Genomic DNA, 21,414 nt, shown 5'->3' on the forward strand with positions numbered 1-21,414 from the left:
CTTCAGTTGATTCATATCTTTACTCATGTGTGCACTGTACCTGACATGAGCATATCGGCTCCTCTACCACTTAAAACTTCAGTATTCCTGTTTATCAATAGATCTTAGTTCCTTGATATATTCATTTTTTGCAATGGTGTTTTTAATATATACTTGTAACAGCTTTGGAGAATTTGCTTATGTTTACAGTAGAGACTGTAGGCAGAGGAGCTACAGTCTCACACAATGGACTTATCAGCCCTGGAATGCAGTTGTGAAAGTAAAATGTGTTGTTCTGGAATGATGAGATAAGCTATTAATATTCCTTGGGTGGACAGTTCCAGTTCCAGTGTGGTGGCCTGAAGGAACTGAAATGTACAGTATCTGATGGCTGCAGACAGGGGGGATGTGGCTTCAGGATGACAATTAACTGCTGTCACTTTATGGACTGGACTGACATAAGTGAAGTCAGTTAAGAGGTCTTAAAGCACTAATGATGTGATGGCGCTGCTAGAAGCCACATTTGATGCTTCATGTGTGTGCAGACCTTTGTTGCACTTAGTAACATTAATTATGGCTCAGTTCCATTTCAAGACAGTTTGAGTTTATTACAATTTATGTCTTCTTTTTGTCTTTTCATCATACAGTCACTGGGCTCTGGGCATGGGTCAAGAAAACAGGAGCGGTCAGACAGGTTCGACTCTCAACTGCAAGACCCAAGTTGCAGTGTAGTTGCAGTGAGTCATATCTGTGACATGTTATGTACAGTACTAGGGCACTGCAACACAAATGAAATGCCATTGTTCATGCAATAAATGATACCCGTCTGTGTTTTGTGGTTGTTCATTCATATTGTATTTGAATAGGAATAGTCACTTGTTAGGTCACATTGAGGTGAAGTATCCATGAAGTGATGAAGTGCGGCTTTTTGGTTTGTGGAAATGATTTGTATTGTTTGGATGCTCATTTTACAGAGACGTATAGGGAAGTGTTGGGAAATGTGACTGTAAGTGACACAAATGCAATAGACTCACCAAGCTGAAATGAAAAGAGTGCACATAAATTAGGTAAATAACATAAATTAAATATTTAGTTTTCTTAAATTTTGGATTTTTTAAAAAATTTTTTTTTGTTTCTAGTTATGTTGAATAGCACAAAATATCAGTATAAAGGGTGTTAAAGATCTGTTTGAGGGCATTTAGAGACAGTTTCAAATATCAATATCAGTACTGGCCTCCTAAATTCCATTTTATATTACGCAAGATGACTTGAACTCATATTCACCTCAGAAATATTGTTATATACTACACTGTAAAAATGTAGAAGTTAAGAAAATGACCTGATGAGCCACAGATTGAGTTGCACACATGCATTGCATACGTTTTAACATGGTTTCACATCTGAAGAACTCAAGTGATGTTTTTGGAAATGAGACTTGCTTGATTTGATGTCACAACTGAACTTCTTAGTTCAAGTGCTAATCATTTCTTAACCTCTTCTAATTGTCCTCGTTTATGCCAGAGAATATGAGTTACATTTTTTTAAAAACATTTTGATATTATTCAGGAAAATACATGAACTCATTTTTTTCTGTTGTTCTGTGGTGTGTTCCTGCCAAACTGATTGTGATTGGCTGCTGTGGACTTTTTTGCTCTCTTCCTCATTTCTCAGTAACTGCAGTAATTACTGTTGTGACTCGGCACTTCCTCTTTCAGTCAGGGTGGAGTGGGAAGCATTTATAGTATATTTTCTGTCTCCAGAGTCTGTTTTGAAACAGGATTATCTGTCAGTCCCTGACCTGATACTAATCAGAGTGGAAGGTTGAAGTAGCCTTGGTTGTTTGATCTTTGGACCTTATATATATATATATATATATATTATATATATATATATATATATAATAGACTGCCACTGAAGGCAGAAGACCATTTTACATTACCTGCAACATACAGAGCTGAATGAGCTTTACATGAGTCACTTTGTATCTCTCCTTAAGCACACCCTCCATTCGCTGCAGACAGGATCCAGTGCTCCTAGCTGAATCACAGCTGGGAGGATATAAATGTCTGAAATGTCCTTTTATGGCTTCCAAGTGCATTTTTAAACAGGAAATGACATCAGGACATCTGAGTGGGATCTCACAAGAACCCTGTCATTCCAGAGTAGAGGGAGATCCAAGTTTGTCTGGAGATGAAACCACTCACCACACCCCTGTCCCCCTATCTCTCCATTGCCCCTCTCCAAACTAAAATAGCAAACTGAATGAAGATGTTATTTCATCTATGACAGACTGATGAAACCCTCTAAACAAAATAACCAACAGAGAAGAGCTAGAAGCAGTGTTACAGCCAGAGGCTATAAAGTCATTCCAGACATGTTGCTGCAGCCTGAGTATAGGACTAGAGTCAGCCTGTAAAATATTTGTGAGAAGTGACTTAATAATATCTGGGCTTACAACAGAGGTCCTACACAAAAGAATGGTGATTGGACAAGTTGGAGAGAATTCCTTCATTTTACTGTGGATGAGTGATCTTCTCTCTTAACTTGACTGAATTCTTGAATAGATAATAAATAATAAATCTCACAAATTATATGGGGATTGGTTAAATTAGCTTGAAGTCTTGAAATTGCAAGATCACAAATTGTGGAAGGGTTTGAGTATTGTGTTGTTCTGTCACAACTATATAAGAGATGATTAAAGAAGAAAAGATTGTAACCTGGTATTGTCTTTGTCTTTCTTTTTCTTCAGCCAGGGAGAAGAAACCCAGAGTTGATCATCTGTCTCGGCAGGAGGGCTGTCGCTCAGACATTGGTTTACATCAGGTATTTGCTGCACTCACCTTCTCTAGTTTACTTACACTAAGCTGTATATTAGTGAATCGAAGTTGAGCAGCAAACAGGAAGCCAGGAGTGCAAATGCATTTTGTCCAACAGAACTTTCAACAGTTTGACAAAAAAAACAACAAATCTCACTCGTCATTGTGGCTGTGCTTATTTTGACCCAGAGCGAGTTGACTGTTATCATCTTGGATCTTGTGTCAGTCTTCATCCGTTTTTAAAGGTTGGATTTATCCAGAATTTGCAAGGAGAAGGCAGCTTTCCTGCTTATTTTATAGATAAGTCTCTTTATCTGTTACTACACTACCCACCATGCATTTTGATGTATCCTGAGATCTTGATGTATCCTGTTGTATCCTGAGATCTAATTCCCTCCCTGCTACATGCCTCAGTCACATTCGCCTGTCATCAAGGAGAGAGCTAGAAAAAGAAGGAGGAACTGGTAGTGATACAGTGTCAGCAGGATGTGAGACTGCCGGTGTCGGGGCGTCTGTGTTGTGACATTCAATCCATCTGAGCTGTGCCAACACATACCACGCTGTTTTCTCTCTCCATGCTGTCACTCTGCAGCTAACATGTCATCTCCAAGCTGATTACTCTCTCTAGTCATAATACACTACCTCACTCATCAGTCCCCCCAGGATCTGACAGAGTCCACCTGCTTTTCTAAAATCTAGTAATAAAAGTTTAAGCATTTTTTGTGTAATATTATAATAAATACCAGTAAAATCTTGGTGCAGCTGACTAATGAAAAGGAATCATATAGCCACAATTGATCTTCCAACAGAACAGAGGAAATTAAATTCCTCTTTGAAAGACTTGATATGGTCGCCCATCTTTTCATTGTCACTTACATTTACATTAATAAAGACAAATTCTTTTAGGACTGTGTCACAGATGTAGTGGTTTGTTTGCTCTGTCACTGGGGTGAAATTGATTTCCATTAATTTAATAGTGTGAATGCTGAATGTTCTTCTACATCCGTAAACCTTTGGCCACTTTTTTCTTTTTTTGGTTGCTAACTAGTTTGTGCTACAGAAACAATTCAGGTATCAAAACATTCAGCTTTTGAAGGACATGCATGCTTGTATTCAACTTTTTTCTACTATTCATGGGCAGTTTTATAATTTATTTATTTATATTGCTATTCAATTTTAAGCATTGCTTCAGATATTAATTCTAGCTTTCAACTTTCTTCTGCATTTCAAAATTCTTTCTGCCATTTTTTCAGCATTGCTTCAGCAATCCATTAAGCTATCAGCATTCATACTTCAGTTCACATCTAATGTCCTGTCAGTGGTCATTATAGATGTGCAGTTCAGTGCAGTTCACTTTAACTTCCTATCAATATTGTGTGAAACGTGATTGATCAGACTGTTATGTTTCATGGTTAACAGGCATGTGTTGTTCCATGTGTTGTTTTGGATACCTGTGCATAATATTTGTGAATTCAGCCGTTGGAACTCCAGGAATAATATAGCAATTCTGTAAGACAGGACCTGCACTTTCAGTTCAGCTGCATCAAGACTGATTAGTCTCAGTCTATCACTATGTAGTAAAGACCTTATTGTCCTTCCCAATTATACTTTTGTTGAGCAGGTTTCACCATATATTGGCCAAAAAACAAGATTTCAGAATAGAGCGAATGCAGGAAACCCCCTGCCGTAGTGACTTTTGCATGCAGTGACAAATTAGTTATATAGAAACAGGCCAATTAAAAGTAGTATATTGTGTCTCTTTGTAATATTTGGCATTAGAGGCAGTGGTAGAACTGTAAAGTGATATGATTTTTTTCCCATATCACCCAGTATTAATTAGTGTACTCTTACACGATCACAGTAATGCAACAGAGAATAGAGGTTAGAGGGGGAATCTGTTTACTGACTGACTGTAATCATTAGCATGTTCTATAACTCAGTTTCCTGTCTGAACTGGGTTTCTCACAGTTGTCTGGTTTCTTGTGTGCATGTAAATATAACTGGTGTTCCTTTTTATTTTAAACCTCCCCTTCACACTCTGTGCTGAGAAATTAAAAAAAAGAATTTAGAGATCCCCTCAGTAAAGATGAGTTTGCAGAAAGATGGATCTTCTGTTATGCACTTCCCTTTACTGAACTTTATTTAACAGAGTTAAATTAAGTTTATAAGAGTTTATTTAACCAAAATATTCATATGAATATTAATACCACTGTCCCACTTAAAGGTCCTTTTAAGAGTTTTTGCCAGAGCTGTCAACCATATTGCACAGTCCTCACCAGCTGAGTTTGAATGTGCTCAGTGGTCATAGGAGATAGATCTGTTGTCTTGCAAGTATATTAGACTTTATCGTACATGTTAGTTTTAAAGTTGAAGGAATAGTGTGTCAGCTTATATTTAGTTAGATGACAGCAGATCGATGTCACTCCTGTGTTTGTATAGTAAAATGAAGCTCTTGAAAGCAGCTGTTCAGCATAGCTGAGCACAAACACTGGAGATGGGGCAAATAGCTAAGCTGTTCAGAGATAATAAAATGTAATTACCTCACAACTGAATGTTTGGTCCACAGAGTTGATTAACAGTGTCTTTTAAGAGTTTGGGTTTTGTCAGGACTGTTTAGGTTGTTGACACATACAAGTGACTTGGCTAACTACTTGACTGGGTATTATACAGGTGTGAGTTGGGTGGAGGTGCAGAGCAGCAGTCATGGTGGCCCTGTCATTAAAGATCGGCGTGGGGAATGTGGTGAAGACCATGCAGTTTGAGCCCTCCACCATGGTGTACGACGCCTGCCGCATCATCAGAGAGAGAGTTCCTGAGGCACAGCTCGGCCAGCGTGAGTCCTCTGTCTCCCTCCACACACACTTATTCACACTTTTGCATTCCCAAACCCCTTTCCCTAACTGCAACCCATCCATCCATTATCTATACCGCCTATCCATTAAGGGTCACGGGGGGCTGAAGCCTGTCCCAGCTGACATTGGGTGAGAGACGGGGTACACCCTGTACAGTTCGCCAGTCCATCACAGGGCCAACACATAGAGACAAACAACCATTCACACTCACATTCACAGCTACAGGCAATTTAGAGTCACTAGTTAACCTAACATACATGTCTTTGGACTGTGGGAGGAAGCCAGAATACCCGGAAAGAACCCACGGAGGCACAGGGAGAACATGCAAACTCTAAAACCGTGCTGCCCCAAACAAGAGCTGCAGTTGAAAACATAGCTGTCCAACCTTCTATCATAAAGTCTTAACCCTCAGACAGCCCTTTGAAGTTGTGAAGACTGGATAAAATGTTCTCACAATGATGGTTCCACACGCTCTGGGCCTGAAAACTGTTTATGATAGTGATGTTAACATTAAGAATAAATGCAGCACTGATGCCATTAGCTATTGCCTGAATGTAGGATACTGTACTGTTTTTATAACCCCTTAAATCAGTGGTTCCTTTCCTATAGTAATAGTTCTGGTGTTCTTTTTAGAGATTGTTTCTTCTCTTTTCTTTTTTTGTCCCTGTCATTCCCCACCATTGCTGTGGCCATTGTGTTTATTCTGTTGAGCTAATAAAAACTGATGGCAGCCTTTACTGGATGCACAAGTCAGAAGTTAATTAACATATAATAATTATCGTTATTTAGCATCGATGTCTTAGATTTAGATCATTAAAGTCCTTCTCCACTCAAAATAAATATAATAATAAATAATTACTTCTCTCACATGTTTGACCTTCACTGTATAGAATGATGTCTGGCAAATGAAAGCTGTTTTTAAAATTATCTGATCAAAGTTGCAAGTGTGATGTGGAAACCTAAAGCATGCTCTTCCAGTAATGTAGGAGACATTTTGTATCCAGTTGGTTAAACTTTCTGAAATGAAAAATATTGGAAAAACCATATGAGACACATATCACTATTCAAGACTTTTATAGTCTTGACATGTCTGATCATTATCATTTTTTAGACATGCATTAGTTGTTTTGGATCCAACTGTGATATTCTCTGACATGGAGGCTGGGTACTTACCTTCAGCTCGTAAAACACAGTTCCAGGCTCCAGCTGCTTGCTGATAATAATGAGCCCTGATCTAGCACAGTATGTGCTTTAAAGGGTTTTACTAGTTTTACTTGGCTCAGAGGTTAAAGTAAACAAGCACATATACAGTAGTCATACAGGAGCATGCTAAGCAGCATATAACTTCTTAAATTGTCTACAGTCCAAAGAGTGTGATACCAAAACTCAATTTCCTAAAGAATTAGTACAAAGCAACACTGGGGACCAGAATGCAGGAGATGAATTGTAGCCTTGCTACCTTTGTCTAGTTGATTACAGGCTCTGCTCTGCTCCACAGATCCATCAGCTGGCATGCATGCAGAGTTATGTCTTATTACGTAAGCTGTTTCCACAGCAGCTCTGTGCATTACTTGTTCCAACTTGTAAGTCATCTTACATTTACAAAGACAAAGGGTTGAAACCAATATCTCTGATTGTTTCTACTCTCCAACTTATTAAATGGTTCAGTTTTCCTGAGACAGCTGCTCACAGTTTAAAATGTGTAACCTGATATGTTCAGAGTAGATATATAAGTTTAAACAGGCACTGATCCACCACTGATCTGGTAACATGAACAGGGAACAGTCGGGGAATTACTTAAGACAACAGCTCCATAGTGAATGACTGTCCACATGTACATATGTGCCACGAAACACTCAGTAACTCACTCAGTATTCCTGTTTCTGTCCACAGCCAATGACTATGGGCTGTTTCTGTCTGATGAAGACCCAAAGAAAGGCATCTGGCTGGAGGCAGGAAAAGCCCTAGATTACTACATGTTGAGAAATGGGGTGAGTCACTCTCTCAGAGACAAACACCACTAGATGCTACAAATACCTAACTTTTAGCACAGAACAGCATTCGATACAACGAATAAATGGAAGGATGGCAGACTGGGAGGATGGGAAAACGTGTCCTGCGTGGTTTAAAGCCAGTGTCCAGCTCTTGAAGTGATAAAAGGAGTCTTGTGTAAACCACTGTCCTATAGAGGAAAACTGTGGTCAAACAGTTACAGGGCTTACTCAGTAAATAGACAGGAATCTGATGTATCAAAGGAAACATTAGTCAGAGCTGTGCTACCATGAACATACTGCCCTTTAACTTTATACAATGTCTCTTTTGGAGGCGTTATGACAAAATTCACTTTTGGAAATATCAGAATGAGTTCTGGTTTGTTCAGGGGTTTTCAGAGTATGATGGATAATCAGGCCTGAAAGATGCGTCAGGTGTTTTTACATCTCCTAACACAGACATGCCTCCTCTGTCTGTCAGGACACTTTGGAGTACAAGAAGAAGCAGAGGCCTCTGAAGATCCGCATGCTGGATGGCACAGTGAAGACCGTCATGGTGGACGACTCCAAGATTGTCAGTGACATGCTGATGACCATCTGTGCGAGAATAGGTCAGCTCTGTCGCACTCTGCTTGTCTGTCTGTCTGTGCATCACTTCTACAACAGGACACTGTTAATGATGCTAACTAATGTTTTCAGTGTGATCCAAGTACTCCTCAGCTTGTACTTGTACTACAGTGTGGAATATAAATGTAGTAACCTCAGTCTGTCCATGTGTCAGGTATTACAAACTATGACGAGTACTCGCTGGTGCGAGACATCGGTGAAGAGAAGAAGGAGGAGACCACAGGCACCCTGAAAAGAGACAAGACCCTGCTGAGAGATGACAAGAAGATGGAGAAGTTGAAGCAGAAGCTCCACACAGATGATGAGTGTATGACCAACACAGTCCTTCACACCTCACTGTCTTTAGCTCAATCAGTGATGTGTGTCATGGTTTCACTAAGGGTGATGAGTACCGTATTATGAATACAACAACTTAGTCATCACCTGTGACAGACAGTTGGCTAACACATCTCTCCCCCTTCACTTTGCATCTGGACATTGTGAGTTGGTAATATTATACTGATACCAAATGTGACTCGCATACTTAGCGCTACATTTAACCAAAAGTGTGTCGTCGTCTCTGTCATGGAAAAGTTACGCACACAGGAAAGAGCTGTTAGGCAGGTGAGAGGTCATTTAAAAAATACATGAGTAGAAATCTAAAATAAAAGATGTATTGATTGGTGGCTGACACCATCAGTCTAATGTATATTGTATGTGGCATATTGCCAGGAGACACACATTCCTGATTGACCAAAGCCAGACTCCTGTCACTTTCCACATTTTACAGAGAGTCCAGGGACCAGTTAGTCTAACTCTGTTTATCTGGTTGGTGTTTCTCCTCAGTGAACTGGTTGGACCATGGCAGGACGTTGAGGGAACAGGGTGTGGAGGAGACGGAGATGTTGCTGCTGAGGAGAAAGTTCTTTTACTCAGACCAGAACGTAGACTCCAGAGACCCCGTCCAGCTCAACTTGCTCTATGTGCAGGTATTCACATAGACCTAACAACTCTCTCTGGTTTTCCTGACTGTGTTTACTGGCATGTTTCAGTTTCCTCTTTTCCTTTTTCTCCTGGACAGGCCCTGTAATTTGGCCAGTCATCAAAAGATTAGAAAAAAAATCATCTGTTTTCCTCATTTTGTGTTTGATGTTTTCTTATTGCCAGGTTCAATTCTTTATTCACAGGTAATACTTTATCAAATCTACCATTTTAGAAATGTCTAATTTGGTGGTAGAACATAGACATGCAGTTCTTTTCCTCCTGAAGTTTTTCATCAAATAAAATCTGATGTTAATAGATAAGACTAAAATGTAATATCTGTGTCAGAGGTAACCTCAGGATGCACCTGTAACATGACTATATGAGTGGGTTTACAGATTTAGAGCCTGTTCAAGGTTGAATAACCAGGCTGGTAGAGCCACTGCAAACTAAACAGGACTAACATAACAAAATCTAGAAAACAGTGATATATATATATATATATATATATATATATATATATATATATATATATATAAAAACTCTACATATAGTGACAGTGTTTACTAAACATACTGTATGGAAGCACAGTCACATGTACAGGATGTTGCTTGAGTGCTTTTTTATTCCTACATAGGGTCAGTATGATTTCAATGGAACTTTTATGCTGGTACTATTTCTGTTAACCTTGGAATGAATGTTACCTTACTACTACTACCAATAATTGAAGCCATAGCCAAGTAACAGCTGACAGCAGCAGCCATTTGGTTGTACTCAGGTTGCTGATTATGCTGTTATCATTAAAGTAGCTTTCAGTTGTTCTCCTGATTGATTTTGTGTGTATGTGTGTCTGTGCAGGCCCGTGATGACATTCTGAACGGATCACATCCTGTCTCCTTTGACAAGGCCTGTGAGTTTGCAGGCTATCAGTGTCAGATTCAGTTTGGTGACCACAACGAGTCCAAACACAAGTCTGGATTCTTAGAGTGAGTGCTGCCTTCACATTCATGCTCACTGTTCTCTTTTAGTTCTATCTGTTATTATTTGACATTTCTGTTGTGAGTTGACTTCTTGACATGGTCCTCAGGCTTGTCTGATTTTATTTGAACTCTTTCCTCTGCAGTTTAAAAGAGTTTCTTCCCAAAGAGTACATCAAGAACAAAGGAGAGAAAAAGATCTTCCAGGTAAGAATAAGACTCTGTGGAGGCACAGCAGCCTGTCAGGTTTTTGTTAACCTGATTCTTAATCAATCCTGGCTGGATGAACAAGAGTACATATGATGTCCAATTAGTTTATTTATTTGACAACACTCTCTGATTTTCAAAACAGAAAGGGAGCTTTGAGATTGATGGTGCTCTAGTAAAACTTCAGCAAAAATGTCACTGCCTTATTGAAAACAGGATATACTGTTGCAGGATACCACAGAAAAGTATGATGGCAAATGCTAATAAAACATGTCGATGCAGCAAGTCTAAGAGATATGGTATTGGTATTTTGGTTTGCTTACTCAGTGAGTCACTGAGTTGATCTGCTCCTCTGATTGCTTCTCTTCTCTCACCGCAGGCTCACAAAAACTGTCAGAACATGACCGAGATTGAAGCCAAAGTCAGCTACGTGAAGCTGGCCAGGTCTCTGAAGACCTACGGAGTGTCATTCTTCCTGGTCAAGGTGAGGAGAAAGTTACCTCTCATCATTTCTGTTGGGTGGATTACAGAACCGTGACTCGATAAAATGGGGAAGTTTTCATTTGCTTTGAGACTCAACTCCCCTTGGTTTTCGGCCACCTCAGAGGAATGCGTACAAAGTGATGCTATTTCATCTAAAGGTTCAAAGGAAACGTAAAGCCTTGTGAATAAGAATGCATGTTAACAGCACCGTCCATGTAATGCTTTCCTCTGTACCATATTAGTATACAGAGGATCTAATGATTTTTGTTACCAGCCTACTGCTTCCCAGACTGCTCTGACAGCTCTAGCTAGCTAGCTGGGTGAGAAACAGTTAGGTCACCATGCCAGACAGAGATCCCACAACTTTCTGACTGACTTCAAAACTTCCCTAACAAGAGACAGTTTCTGTCAGACTTTCCTACATACAGCATCAACATGGTCTGTGAAGTGTCATTAACATGCAGTTGTATTCTTCCTCTTATTACTTAGCAGAGAATCGTAATGGTGATGAAGCACCTTTTTATATAATGTTGGTTATAGGACTGTGACTATACAATGGGATTCTTATGTGCAAGACCCTGGTCTCCTCAATTTTGTGTGTTCACTGCTATGTTTGCTATGCTGAGACACTTCCTGCATGTGTTACTACAGCTGGGAGCTATTGAATTCTGCAATAGAATCATCCTGTAAATTGAATTACCACCATGTGTTGATGCAGAGGATGAAAGAAAGAATCCAACAGTCTTTTACATTCAGTAGTCTTGACATCTACAAATACAAAAGTAACAGTGAATTGTTTCAGTTTGTGGATAATCACATTTGAAGTTTGCAGGGTGTGGGTGTGTATTGTAGACATTCAGTAAGATGTATGAAGATTGCTACTTTATTTCCAATAATTTTGACTGTTTCCTTAAACCTCCTGCAGGAGAAAATGAAGGGCAAGAACAAACTGGTGCCTCGTCTGCTGGGTATCACAAAAGAAAGTGTGATGAGGGTGGACGAGAAGACCAAGGAGGTGATCCAGGAGTGGAACCTGACCAACATCAAACGCTGGGCTGCATCACCCAAGAGCTTCACCCTTGTGAGTTCAAGAACATGTCATTGACCCTGAGCTGCTGCCCTCAGGGAAGGTTGACTTTATCAGGGCTCTCAGTTTACCTCTCAGTTTTGCTTTCCAGTCCTCACTTACAGTAACAAAGTTTGTGTAGTGTGAAAAAATGACTTGATGGCTTTACACAGCTGAAACTCGCTTCCTTTCCAGCATGTCTGGACTCATCCTTTTGCCCATCATCTAAGCACAACACTCTGTACCCCAGCGGTGTTGAGGCATGATTTGCTGTGATTGCATGTTATGCCTGTCATGTCTTAAACTGAGTGGCTCAACGTGTGTAGTCTTGCAGGAGCCTAGTGAGCAAATACCATTTGAAAATCTTTGCTGTGTTCAGCTTTAATGTGTCTTTTAGCAGTAAAATGAAGTGTTGGTGTCAGCATATTCCTTTACAGACTTGGCACGGTTCACAGTATAAATACAAAATACACATTTTAATGAACATGTAAATGCTCTAAAACTGGTGAGTTCACATTCACCTTTTTCATCACCACACCACTGTTCCAACAGGTTATCACTGTGCATCCTTCTTATGATCAGGACAGTAGCTACGTCACATTATATGTGTAAGGTTGTTCTTTGTTTTGCCCTCAGGACTTTGGAGACTACCAGGATGGTTACTACTCTGTACAGACCACTGAGGGAGAGCAAATAGCTCAGCTTATTGCCGGTTACATCGACATCATCCTCAAGAAGGTAACGGTCAACACTGATATGGAACCAACATTATACACTACTGTGGTAAAATGTATCAGGTTACTAACTTGATGTTTTAATCCATGGATGGCTATTTTCAGTTTACTCTTCCTCAGTGCCCTTTTAGAGTTTCTTGTTAGTGTTTAGTGTTTACTGACCACTGCCCTTAAAAGTATGCATTGTGTTTTAAGAGATAAAACCTATGCAGTGTTTGTAGTGTGCCAAACAGGTGTTTTAGCCTCCTTGTTGGCCAGCCCTTCTTAAATCAGGAATCCTTTAAAATTACATTCAGTATAGTCCAGTGTAGTACAGTGTGTTCACACTGATGTCCTTACTGCCTTTTTACAGAAAAAGAGCAAAGACCACTTTGGCCTTGAAGGAGATGAAGAGTCAACCATGCTGGAAGACTCTGTGTCACCTAAAAAGTAAGTGCGCATGTGTTTCTGTGTTACTGATACAGTGTGCTGCGATAGTTAATTGATATGATAGTATCATTAACAGATATTGTTACGTTTGTCAGCCAGTAACTAGTAGTAGTTATACACATATTCATCACAGTGTGTCTCTACTGTTTATCTGATATAATCTAGAGAGATGTGAAGAGTTGGTAAAAATGCTGATACACTGACGGGCTATTGTTTGATGACTGTAATGACCTCACTGCAGTCAGCAGCAGTGGGTACTTGAGGGACCTGGATTGGCACTGACTGCGTCCACTACCCAGTTTCTTATCTGCTGTCCAAGTAACTTCCCTGTTCTTTTTCCTTTACTTTTATAACATCACTCCAGGTCCACAGTGCTGCAGCAGCAATTCAACAAGGTGGGCAAGGTGGAGACTGGCTCAGTGGCTCTGCCAGCCATCATGCGCTCGGGCGCTGGAGGGCCAGAGAGCTTCCAGATGGGCTCCATGCCTCAGGCCAAGCAGCACATCACGAGTGGACAGATGCACCGAGGACACATGCCTCCACTGGTAAAACAAACCCACATGCTTTGAAGGTAGAATTTAGCCTGTTTAGACTAATCAGATGTGTTTTTTTTTCCAAGGCAAGGATGATTTTTATCATTTATTTACCGAGCACCAGATATAGCTTCAGTTTCATCTGTGGTCCCTAGGTGGAGGCCAGTCACTTTACATATTAATTTTACAGCAGCAATATGAGTATTTCACGATATAGTGGAAGGTTGGGTCTGAATGGGAAAAGGATGAAGGTTATAGGTTTTAGGGGGAAAAGTCCAAAGCTCAGAACAAACAGTCTTAAATAAGAAGTCTGGATATTCTATATTTTTCTCCTCATCATCAACAAGTACTGTGTGTGAATCACAGCCTGCTATGAGAAACTGACCAGTTATGTTACATGAGTAGCTGTTTTAGGAAATTACTTTATCAAGATGAGACTATATATTTACATCTTTAGTAGGAACCAGTCAGCTTTGGCCTGTGAGCCACAGACAGAATAGGAACCAGAAATACGGAGGAGAGTAATGCATGGTTGTTTTGGTCTTTTCACTGGTTTATTGACAATAAGTCAGAATACTGCTGTTGATATGAGAGCACAGAATGTATTCATTTAACACAGCAGGTCATATTTGTGACAGTGTTTTCTTTTGTGTTCACAGACTTCAGCTCAACAAGCCCTCACTGGAACCATCAACTCCAGTATGCAGGCTGTCCAGGCTGCACAGGCCTCTCTGGATGACTTTGATACTCTCCCCCCACTGGGAACAGACGCTGTGAGATTGAACTTCTTTATTTTGAACCCAAGTGGACTGATTTCCATCGTACATGTGACCAGAGGATTTTTTTTCTTTGTTTAAGGCATCCCAAGCCTGGCGCAAAAACAAGATGGATGAGTCCAAACATGAGATCCATTCCCAGGTGGATGCCATCACAGCAGGCACTGCCTCCATGGTCAACCTGACTGCAGGTAGAACATGATCATCTTGTTATAACACAATGTTCTGCTCAGGAACCTTTGGTCCTGACATATATTGAAATATTGAATGGCTGATCGGTGTATTTGTGTGTGTTTCAGCCTCACCTCTCAGCTTCCAGTATTTTTCAGTTTTCAGCTTCCACTCTTTGTTTTTACATTTTGCCAGTTTTTTCACCTATTTCAGCAATTTCCTAAGCTCTAAAGCTTTCAGTTTTCTTTGGGTTTCAGCATCATGTTTTTTGTCTGTGTTCAGCTATTTTTTCAGCTATTTTTAGCCATTTTCAGCATTGCCTCACAGATTTCTTCAGCTCTTAGAATTTACATTGCATTTTCTTCAGGAAATGCTTTGTCTTCAAAGGCAGAGATAGAACAAGATTCCAAGTATTACAGACTTACAGATATTACCAACCCTCTCACAGCAGGGCTGTGATTAGTTACTGCCATTTATGTATTAACTTGAGCCTATGAGGGAGTTTGAACCTGTAATACCTGAAAATGAGTAGCTGATCAGAATTTTGGAGATGGTGTTTTGTGCCACAGCTGTGAACCTTATGAATAATATCTGATATATTGTGTGATGGATCCTATGATATACATTCAGCTTTAATTTTGAGTTTTGCATATTTATTTATAGTTTATCATCATTGGTTTATATGCTTCACTTTGAATTGGCCTAGTAGGACAATGTTTTTGCAGGCTCCTGGGTAACACTCTGTCTGAATGTGCTTTTAATGCAAGTGGGACCAAACTAGGTTTCCCTCTGGGATTTAGTACTGTTCTCTATCTACTTGTCCTCAGGTGACCCAGCAGAGACAGACTACACAGCGGTGGGCTGTGCTGTTACCACAATCTCCTCCAACCTGACAGAGATGTCAAAGGGTGTTAAACTGCTGGCAGCTCTCATGGAGGATGAAGGAGGAAACGGGCAGCAGCTGCTGGGTGCTGCCAAGAACCTGGCCTGTGCTGTCTCTGACATGCTGAAGACTGCTCAGCCCGCAAACACAGAGGTACACAGCCAAACTATAGGGGATGGAGATATGTCATGTTTTTTAAGTTTCTACTCTTGATGTTTGAGTTTGTGTCCATAATATGTTTTGGTTGTAGCCTCGTCAGAACCTGCTTCAGGCTGCAGGAAATGTTGGCCAGGCCAGCGGAGAGCTGCTGTCTCACATAGGAGAGACAGACACTGATCCACAGTTCCAGGTGTGTCCACTTTAAGTTTGATTGATGTACTTCATTTTTGGTGGTACTTTATTGTTACTCTTTATTATTACAAAGAAGCACTTTCATGGGAAATACTGTAGCATATTCTTAATGTAAAGAGAGCATGATATATGAGCTGTCAGTTGTTACTTTGTAATGTCAGTAAGCAGCTTTTTTTTTCATACTTCCATCAGTGATCTGACACAACCTCCAGGTTTAACCTTTTTTTTTCTTCTAGTAATGGAGGAAATATGTATTCCAGCTCTGTAAGAAAAGTCCTGTACAAATAAAACAAAACATAAAAACCTGCCTTAAATCAACACAGTAAATTTAAAGGTTAACTTTGCTGTTTAAAGTCTGTGCCTAATTCAAAAAGTCTAGATTCAGATTTGGTTAGATGGCTTTTTGGCACCACAAAGGCCAAGAAACAACTTCTGTCCCTAATACCTGAGGGTCTTTTCCCCCTGAAGCAAGCTTGTTAGACAGGGTTTCACCTCAAAAGTTAATAAAAAGTTAATAGCACAAAACACATAAGGAGTGTCTTTGGTTGTATAATAAAATTGCATCCTATTATTCCTCTGTTTCATGTCCATATTTGACAGTTTCTAGGTAAAGGATCTTTCAGGGGTGCCAGAGGGAGAGTCCCCACTTATTGTCAAATGCTGGTAACAAATGTGTCCTTAAGTCAAATGCTTAATTCTGAAGGACCAGTCAAAACAATCTCTTAGTCAACAAGGTAGCAGTAAATAATCCAGTCCAGCAAAATCATGATTCAATCTGTCAATCATAACTCAGTTCAAATCCAAGTTGTTACTGAATGACTCCAGAGAGAGTTTATACAGTAGGTAGAGCACGGGGAGTGGCGTAGTAGCTTCTATTTAATTCTCCTGTCACTCTTTCAATCATTTAAACAAAATCAATATCATGTTGTGTCAAGTCAGGTGTATATGTGTGATCTAGTATCACATACAGCACGGCCCACAACAGTGGATCTAATCAGCTTGACTATAGTTTTAATCTCTATGTGTGGATGTTTATTGTACTCAAATATGATTCTCTAATCATTTTCCTCTCTATACTGGCCATCATCCAATCAGTCAACTATCCACAGGACATTTATTAATCATTTCAGATTTTAATTATGGATTGTGAATAATTTCATAAATAATCTAGATAATTCCAAGCATTCGAATTTTATGACACATCATGTCATCGGTATCCATCCCTCCTTTTCCTGTGAAAAACGAGTAGTCAGTGCTATGTGATGCTAACTGTCTTGTGTGTTTTCTGTTTGCAGGACATGCTTATGCAGCTGGCTAAGGCTGTGGCTAACGCTGCAGCAGCTCTGGTGCTTAAAGCCAAGAATGTGGCCCAGAAGACAGAGGACTCAGCCCAGCAGAACCGGGTGATCGCTGCAGCCACTCAGTGTGCTCTGTCCACATCTCAGCTGGTGGCCTGCACCAGAGTGAGTAGCCTACCTGAGATATACAGTGTCTACTCAGAGTAGTCTGAGAGCGGTCTGAAAGTTGAGGAGAAAAGTTTTGTTATAAATCCTTCAGAACTTTTCAGATTTTCCTGATGTATGTGAATGCACCCTATTCTTCTATTCACCCATGTACACTCCATCTCATCTTTAATCCAGGTGGTGGCTCCAACCATCAGCTCCCCAGTGTGCCAGGAGCAGCTGATTGAGGCGGGCAAGCTGGTGGCCAAGTCAGTAGAAGGCTGTGTAGAGGCATCGCAAGGAGCCACCAATGATGAGGGTCTCCTGAAACAGGTGGGCGTGGCTGCCACAGGTGTCACTCAGGCCCTCAATGAGCTGCTTCAACACATCAAGCAGTATGCCAGTGGAGGCCATCCTATTGGACGCCATGGAGAAGCCACTGACCGTATTCTGGATGTCACAGAGAACATCTTCAGCTCAATGGGAGACGCTGGTAGGTGAAGGGAGTGAAAATCAAGACCACAGTGCACACACAGATCAGACTGGTTTCTGCAGCTAGGCATCAAAATGGTGCCATTGATTTCTACATTCCTCTAACATTACAGATTGATTAAATCCAACATTCATAGCAATCTCAAATATGGAATTTTCCTGTTAATTCTTATTCCCTTCCCTCTTGTTTAACTCACCAGGTGAGATGGTTCGTCAGGCTCGTATCCTTGCCCAGGCCACATCTGATCTGGTCAATGCCATCAAGATGGATGCAGAGGGAGAGTCAGACCTGGAGAACTCACGCAAACTGCTGTCAGCTGCCAAGCTTCTGGCTGATGCCACCGCAAAGATGGTGGAAGCAGCTAAGGTCAGTCTTTGTGTTTTACTTCTGTTATGTTTGTGAACAGTCCTGTTCATCTGATATGTAATGATCTTTGTGACTTTCACCTCAGGGTGCGGCGGCAAATCCTGACAGTGAGGAGCAGCAGCAGAAGTTGCGAGAGGCTGCTGAAGGTCTCCGGATGGCCACCAATGCTGCTGCCCAGAACGCAATCAAGAAACGGCTGGTCAACAAACTGGAGGTAACATCCATGTCTTTTTTTTCCTTATGTATTCATTCTGTAGTCCACTTTTAATAGGCATATAGCATGTATCAGATCTCTGCAGTATATACTGAGTTTCCATGTTTTTCTCAGCTCTGTGAAATATGTATAGACCTCTCTTATGGGGCTCAGTAACCTGGGGTTGGCTTCAGTGCTAAAAGTGAATATAGCTTAAAGATGATTTGTGATAGTACTTCATAAGGCAAACCTCTCATTCAGGAATACTCAACAATTTTGTGTGTCCCATATTTGTTATGGTATTAGCTGTTAATTTAGCGCTAGCTACTTTATTAGTTACACAACTTAAATGATATCTATTTCTAGTTATATACAAGCACAGTATTTGAGGCTGAGATGTCTGTTTCCTGTTTACTGGTAGAATGCAGCCAAACAGGCAGCAGCAGCAGCCACTCAGACCATAGCTGCTGCCCAGCATGCTGCCTCGTCCAACAGGAACCAGGCTGCACAGCAGCAGCTTGTCCAGAGCTGCAAGGTAAACACACTCATCACCTGCTTCTGTCTGGTCATCTCACACTGCACACATGCTAAAGACTTAATGAGATGAATGGTAAACTATGACATTATTTTAATAATGGCTGATGTGTGTGTGTGTTTGTCTGTGTGTGTGATATTGATATCAGGTGGTGGCAGAGCAGATCCCTCAGCTGGTTCAGGGAGTCAGAGGCAGCCAGTCGCAGCCTGACAGCCCCAGCGCTCAGCTGGCTCTCATCAGTGCCAGCCAGAACTTCCTGCAGGTGACCATCACACAGTGAACAGGGGAAACACATCTACATGTTCTCAATAAAGCAGAACTTTTTTTTAGTAGTACAGCAGCACAGTACAGAACATACATTTGACCACACAGTAAAATAATGGTGGTACAACAATGGTGAATACAGCCACAAATAGATTGTGTGTTTTAAGCTTTGTTATTGTTTTGTGGTGATAATGCATTATCTGTCAACAATAACCCAACAATGAAAGGTTCAAATGTTGACATGATATCTATTGTGATAGATTACCCAGCTGTCTTCAAGTGTCCTTAAATAACCTGAGATCAGTGCGATGGGTGGAGAGATGAAAAAGTTATGAAATCCAAAAAGCAACATGCTTTGGAAAATGTATGAATCAGTGGCTATATTTCTGTGTGTTGTCCAGAGGATACACTTTAATAAACCTTAAACTTTACCTTTAATTCCACCTTCAGAATAAACATATTCTAGAGTCACTTCTGGTAAAAATAGCTGCAGCATCAGCTTTGTCTATCCAGCACTTTCATATTGTATATTTAAATGAAACCCAATGCTAAGAGTTTCTCTTTCTCTCCTTTACCAGCCTGGTGCTAAGATGGTTACAGCCTCCAAGGCCACTGTTCCCACCATCAGTGACCAGGCCTCAGCAATGCAGCTCAGTCAGTGTGCTAAGAACCTGGCGAGTGCCCTGGCTGAGCTCCGCACCGCCTCACAGAAGGTACTACACATCTGCAGTGTTTATTCTATTGTCTGGATAATGTGGACTCAACCCAAACTTCAGTAACACGCTTTTAATATTTACACAGTGAGAGCTCTGGGGCTTTATCTAGCTTAATCGCAATTCTATTGCAAACATTTGTAATTTTTACCAGTAGTTCACAGGTACTGTAGTGACTGCACTGATACTGTTAGGTCTTGTCAGATCTTAAACCATCAGCATTAGATTCACACTTTTATTCAGCAACCCCAATTGTGTAGAAGTAAACAATGGGCCTCATGCAAGACCATCTTCATAATTTTTCTCTCTCTGACTTTTGAAGTGTTTTCACTGGTGGGTGACAGAGAAAAATGTTTTTACAGAACATTAAGATGTCACAATGAAGTTGACCTTTGACCTTCTGGATATAAAATGTCATAACTTCATCATTTTATCCTATCCTATCCTATGTAATTTGCCTGTTCAAAATGCATGTCTCGGTTTGTGGCATTGTTACTAAAAATAGGCTGATGAGGTTAAGTTTGAAGTCAATTGGTTAAGCGGTTGCTGGAAAAAAATGTAGGACAGACAGACAGAATGACAGACACTGATTTCTTGATTTATTTATATTTATTTATAGTAAGATGTGTTGTAATGTAATTTGTGTGTGTGTGTGTGTGTGTGTGTGTGTGTGCACAGGCTCAGGAAGCATGTGGTCCACTGGAGATTGACAACGCTCTGTCAATGGTGAGAAATCTGGAGAAGGACATCAAGGACGCCAAGGCCTCAGCTGAGGAGGGCAAACTCAAACCACTGCCAGGAGAGACGGTGAGACACACACACACACACACACACACACACACTCAGGAATGGTCTTTATTTCTTACCCATTTGTGCCTGAACTGGATGTCAGCAGCAGAATAAGCTTCATTTCCCAGGAACAAATTGAAGAAATGTAGTAAGATCAATCTGAATAAGTGTGTTTTCTCCTTCAGCTTGAGAAATGCTCACAGGATCTGGGTACTAGCACCAAGGCTGTGAGCTCAGCCATCGCACAGCTGCTGAGTGAGGCCACCCAGGGCAATGAGAACTACACAGGTAGGTGTGACATTAACACACATAAACGAGAGCAACTGAGAATGAAATGCTCCTCATTGCATCCCAAAATGTTCACAGTACCACAGAGTTTGTTTTGCCACCCAGGTCATTCTATACTAATCCACCCAGGAAGTACCAGAAGTATATAAAAGAGTGCAATCACAGTTCATTTCATTGTTAAGCAATTTAATGTGGTAGTGAGATCACAGAGCCCTGTGTTATTGGAAAAAGCCAAAAAGAAGAAGCTGTAACAGGACTGTTCTCTAATGCTGCTAGTTGATGAAGTCAGAAATTAGTTTGAGCAGTTGTGAAATAATATGTGTATTGAGCCAAGGACCTGAGATTAGTGTTTTGTCCAGACACATAGAACAAGATGGCATCACCCATTATTCAACAAACCAAGCCATTACAAGCTGTAACTTGCAATGTTCCTGAAACCAATGAAGAACAGGCTCAGTAGTACCTTGAAGCCAACATTGTGCAAATATCAACCCAT

At 40.6% G+C, this 21,414-nt stretch overlaps 1 protein-coding gene across 1 annotated transcript in view; it reads left to right on the forward strand.

Annotated features, from left to right (window-relative positions):
• The window catches only part of tln1 (talin 1), a 64,928-nt gene that overhangs the window by 12,956 nt on the left and 30,558 nt on the right, over positions 1-21,414 (forward strand). Inside the window, 26 exon segments of the mRNA XM_018667797.2 lie at positions 2,729-2,802; positions 5,466-5,628; positions 7,541-7,638; positions 8,120-8,249; positions 8,420-8,572; positions 9,091-9,233; positions 10,084-10,211; positions 10,349-10,409; positions 10,789-10,893; positions 11,818-11,973; positions 12,595-12,696; positions 13,045-13,121; positions 13,486-13,666; positions 14,314-14,427; positions 14,513-14,621; positions 15,429-15,637; positions 15,735-15,833; positions 17,131-17,298; positions 17,476-17,770; positions 17,970-18,136; positions 18,222-18,350; positions 18,751-18,864; positions 19,013-19,126; positions 19,707-19,841; positions 20,520-20,648; positions 20,816-20,918. Coding sequence (XP_018523313.1) covers positions 5,499-5,628; positions 7,541-7,638; positions 8,120-8,249; positions 8,420-8,572; positions 9,091-9,233; positions 10,084-10,211; positions 10,349-10,409; positions 10,789-10,893; positions 11,818-11,973; positions 12,595-12,696; positions 13,045-13,121; positions 13,486-13,666; positions 14,314-14,427; positions 14,513-14,621; positions 15,429-15,637; positions 15,735-15,833; positions 17,131-17,298; positions 17,476-17,770; positions 17,970-18,136; positions 18,222-18,350; positions 18,751-18,864; positions 19,013-19,126; positions 19,707-19,841; positions 20,520-20,648; positions 20,816-20,918 — 3,349 coding nt within the window. The 5' untranslated portion in view covers positions 2,729-2,802; positions 5,466-5,498.

The sequence above is a fragment of the Lates calcarifer genome, linkage group LG9, assembly GCF_001640805.2.
Source record: "Lates calcarifer isolate ASB-BC8 linkage group LG9, TLL_Latcal_v3, whole genome shotgun sequence".
Lineage (NCBI taxonomy): Eukaryota > Metazoa > Chordata > Actinopteri > Centropomidae > Lates > Lates calcarifer.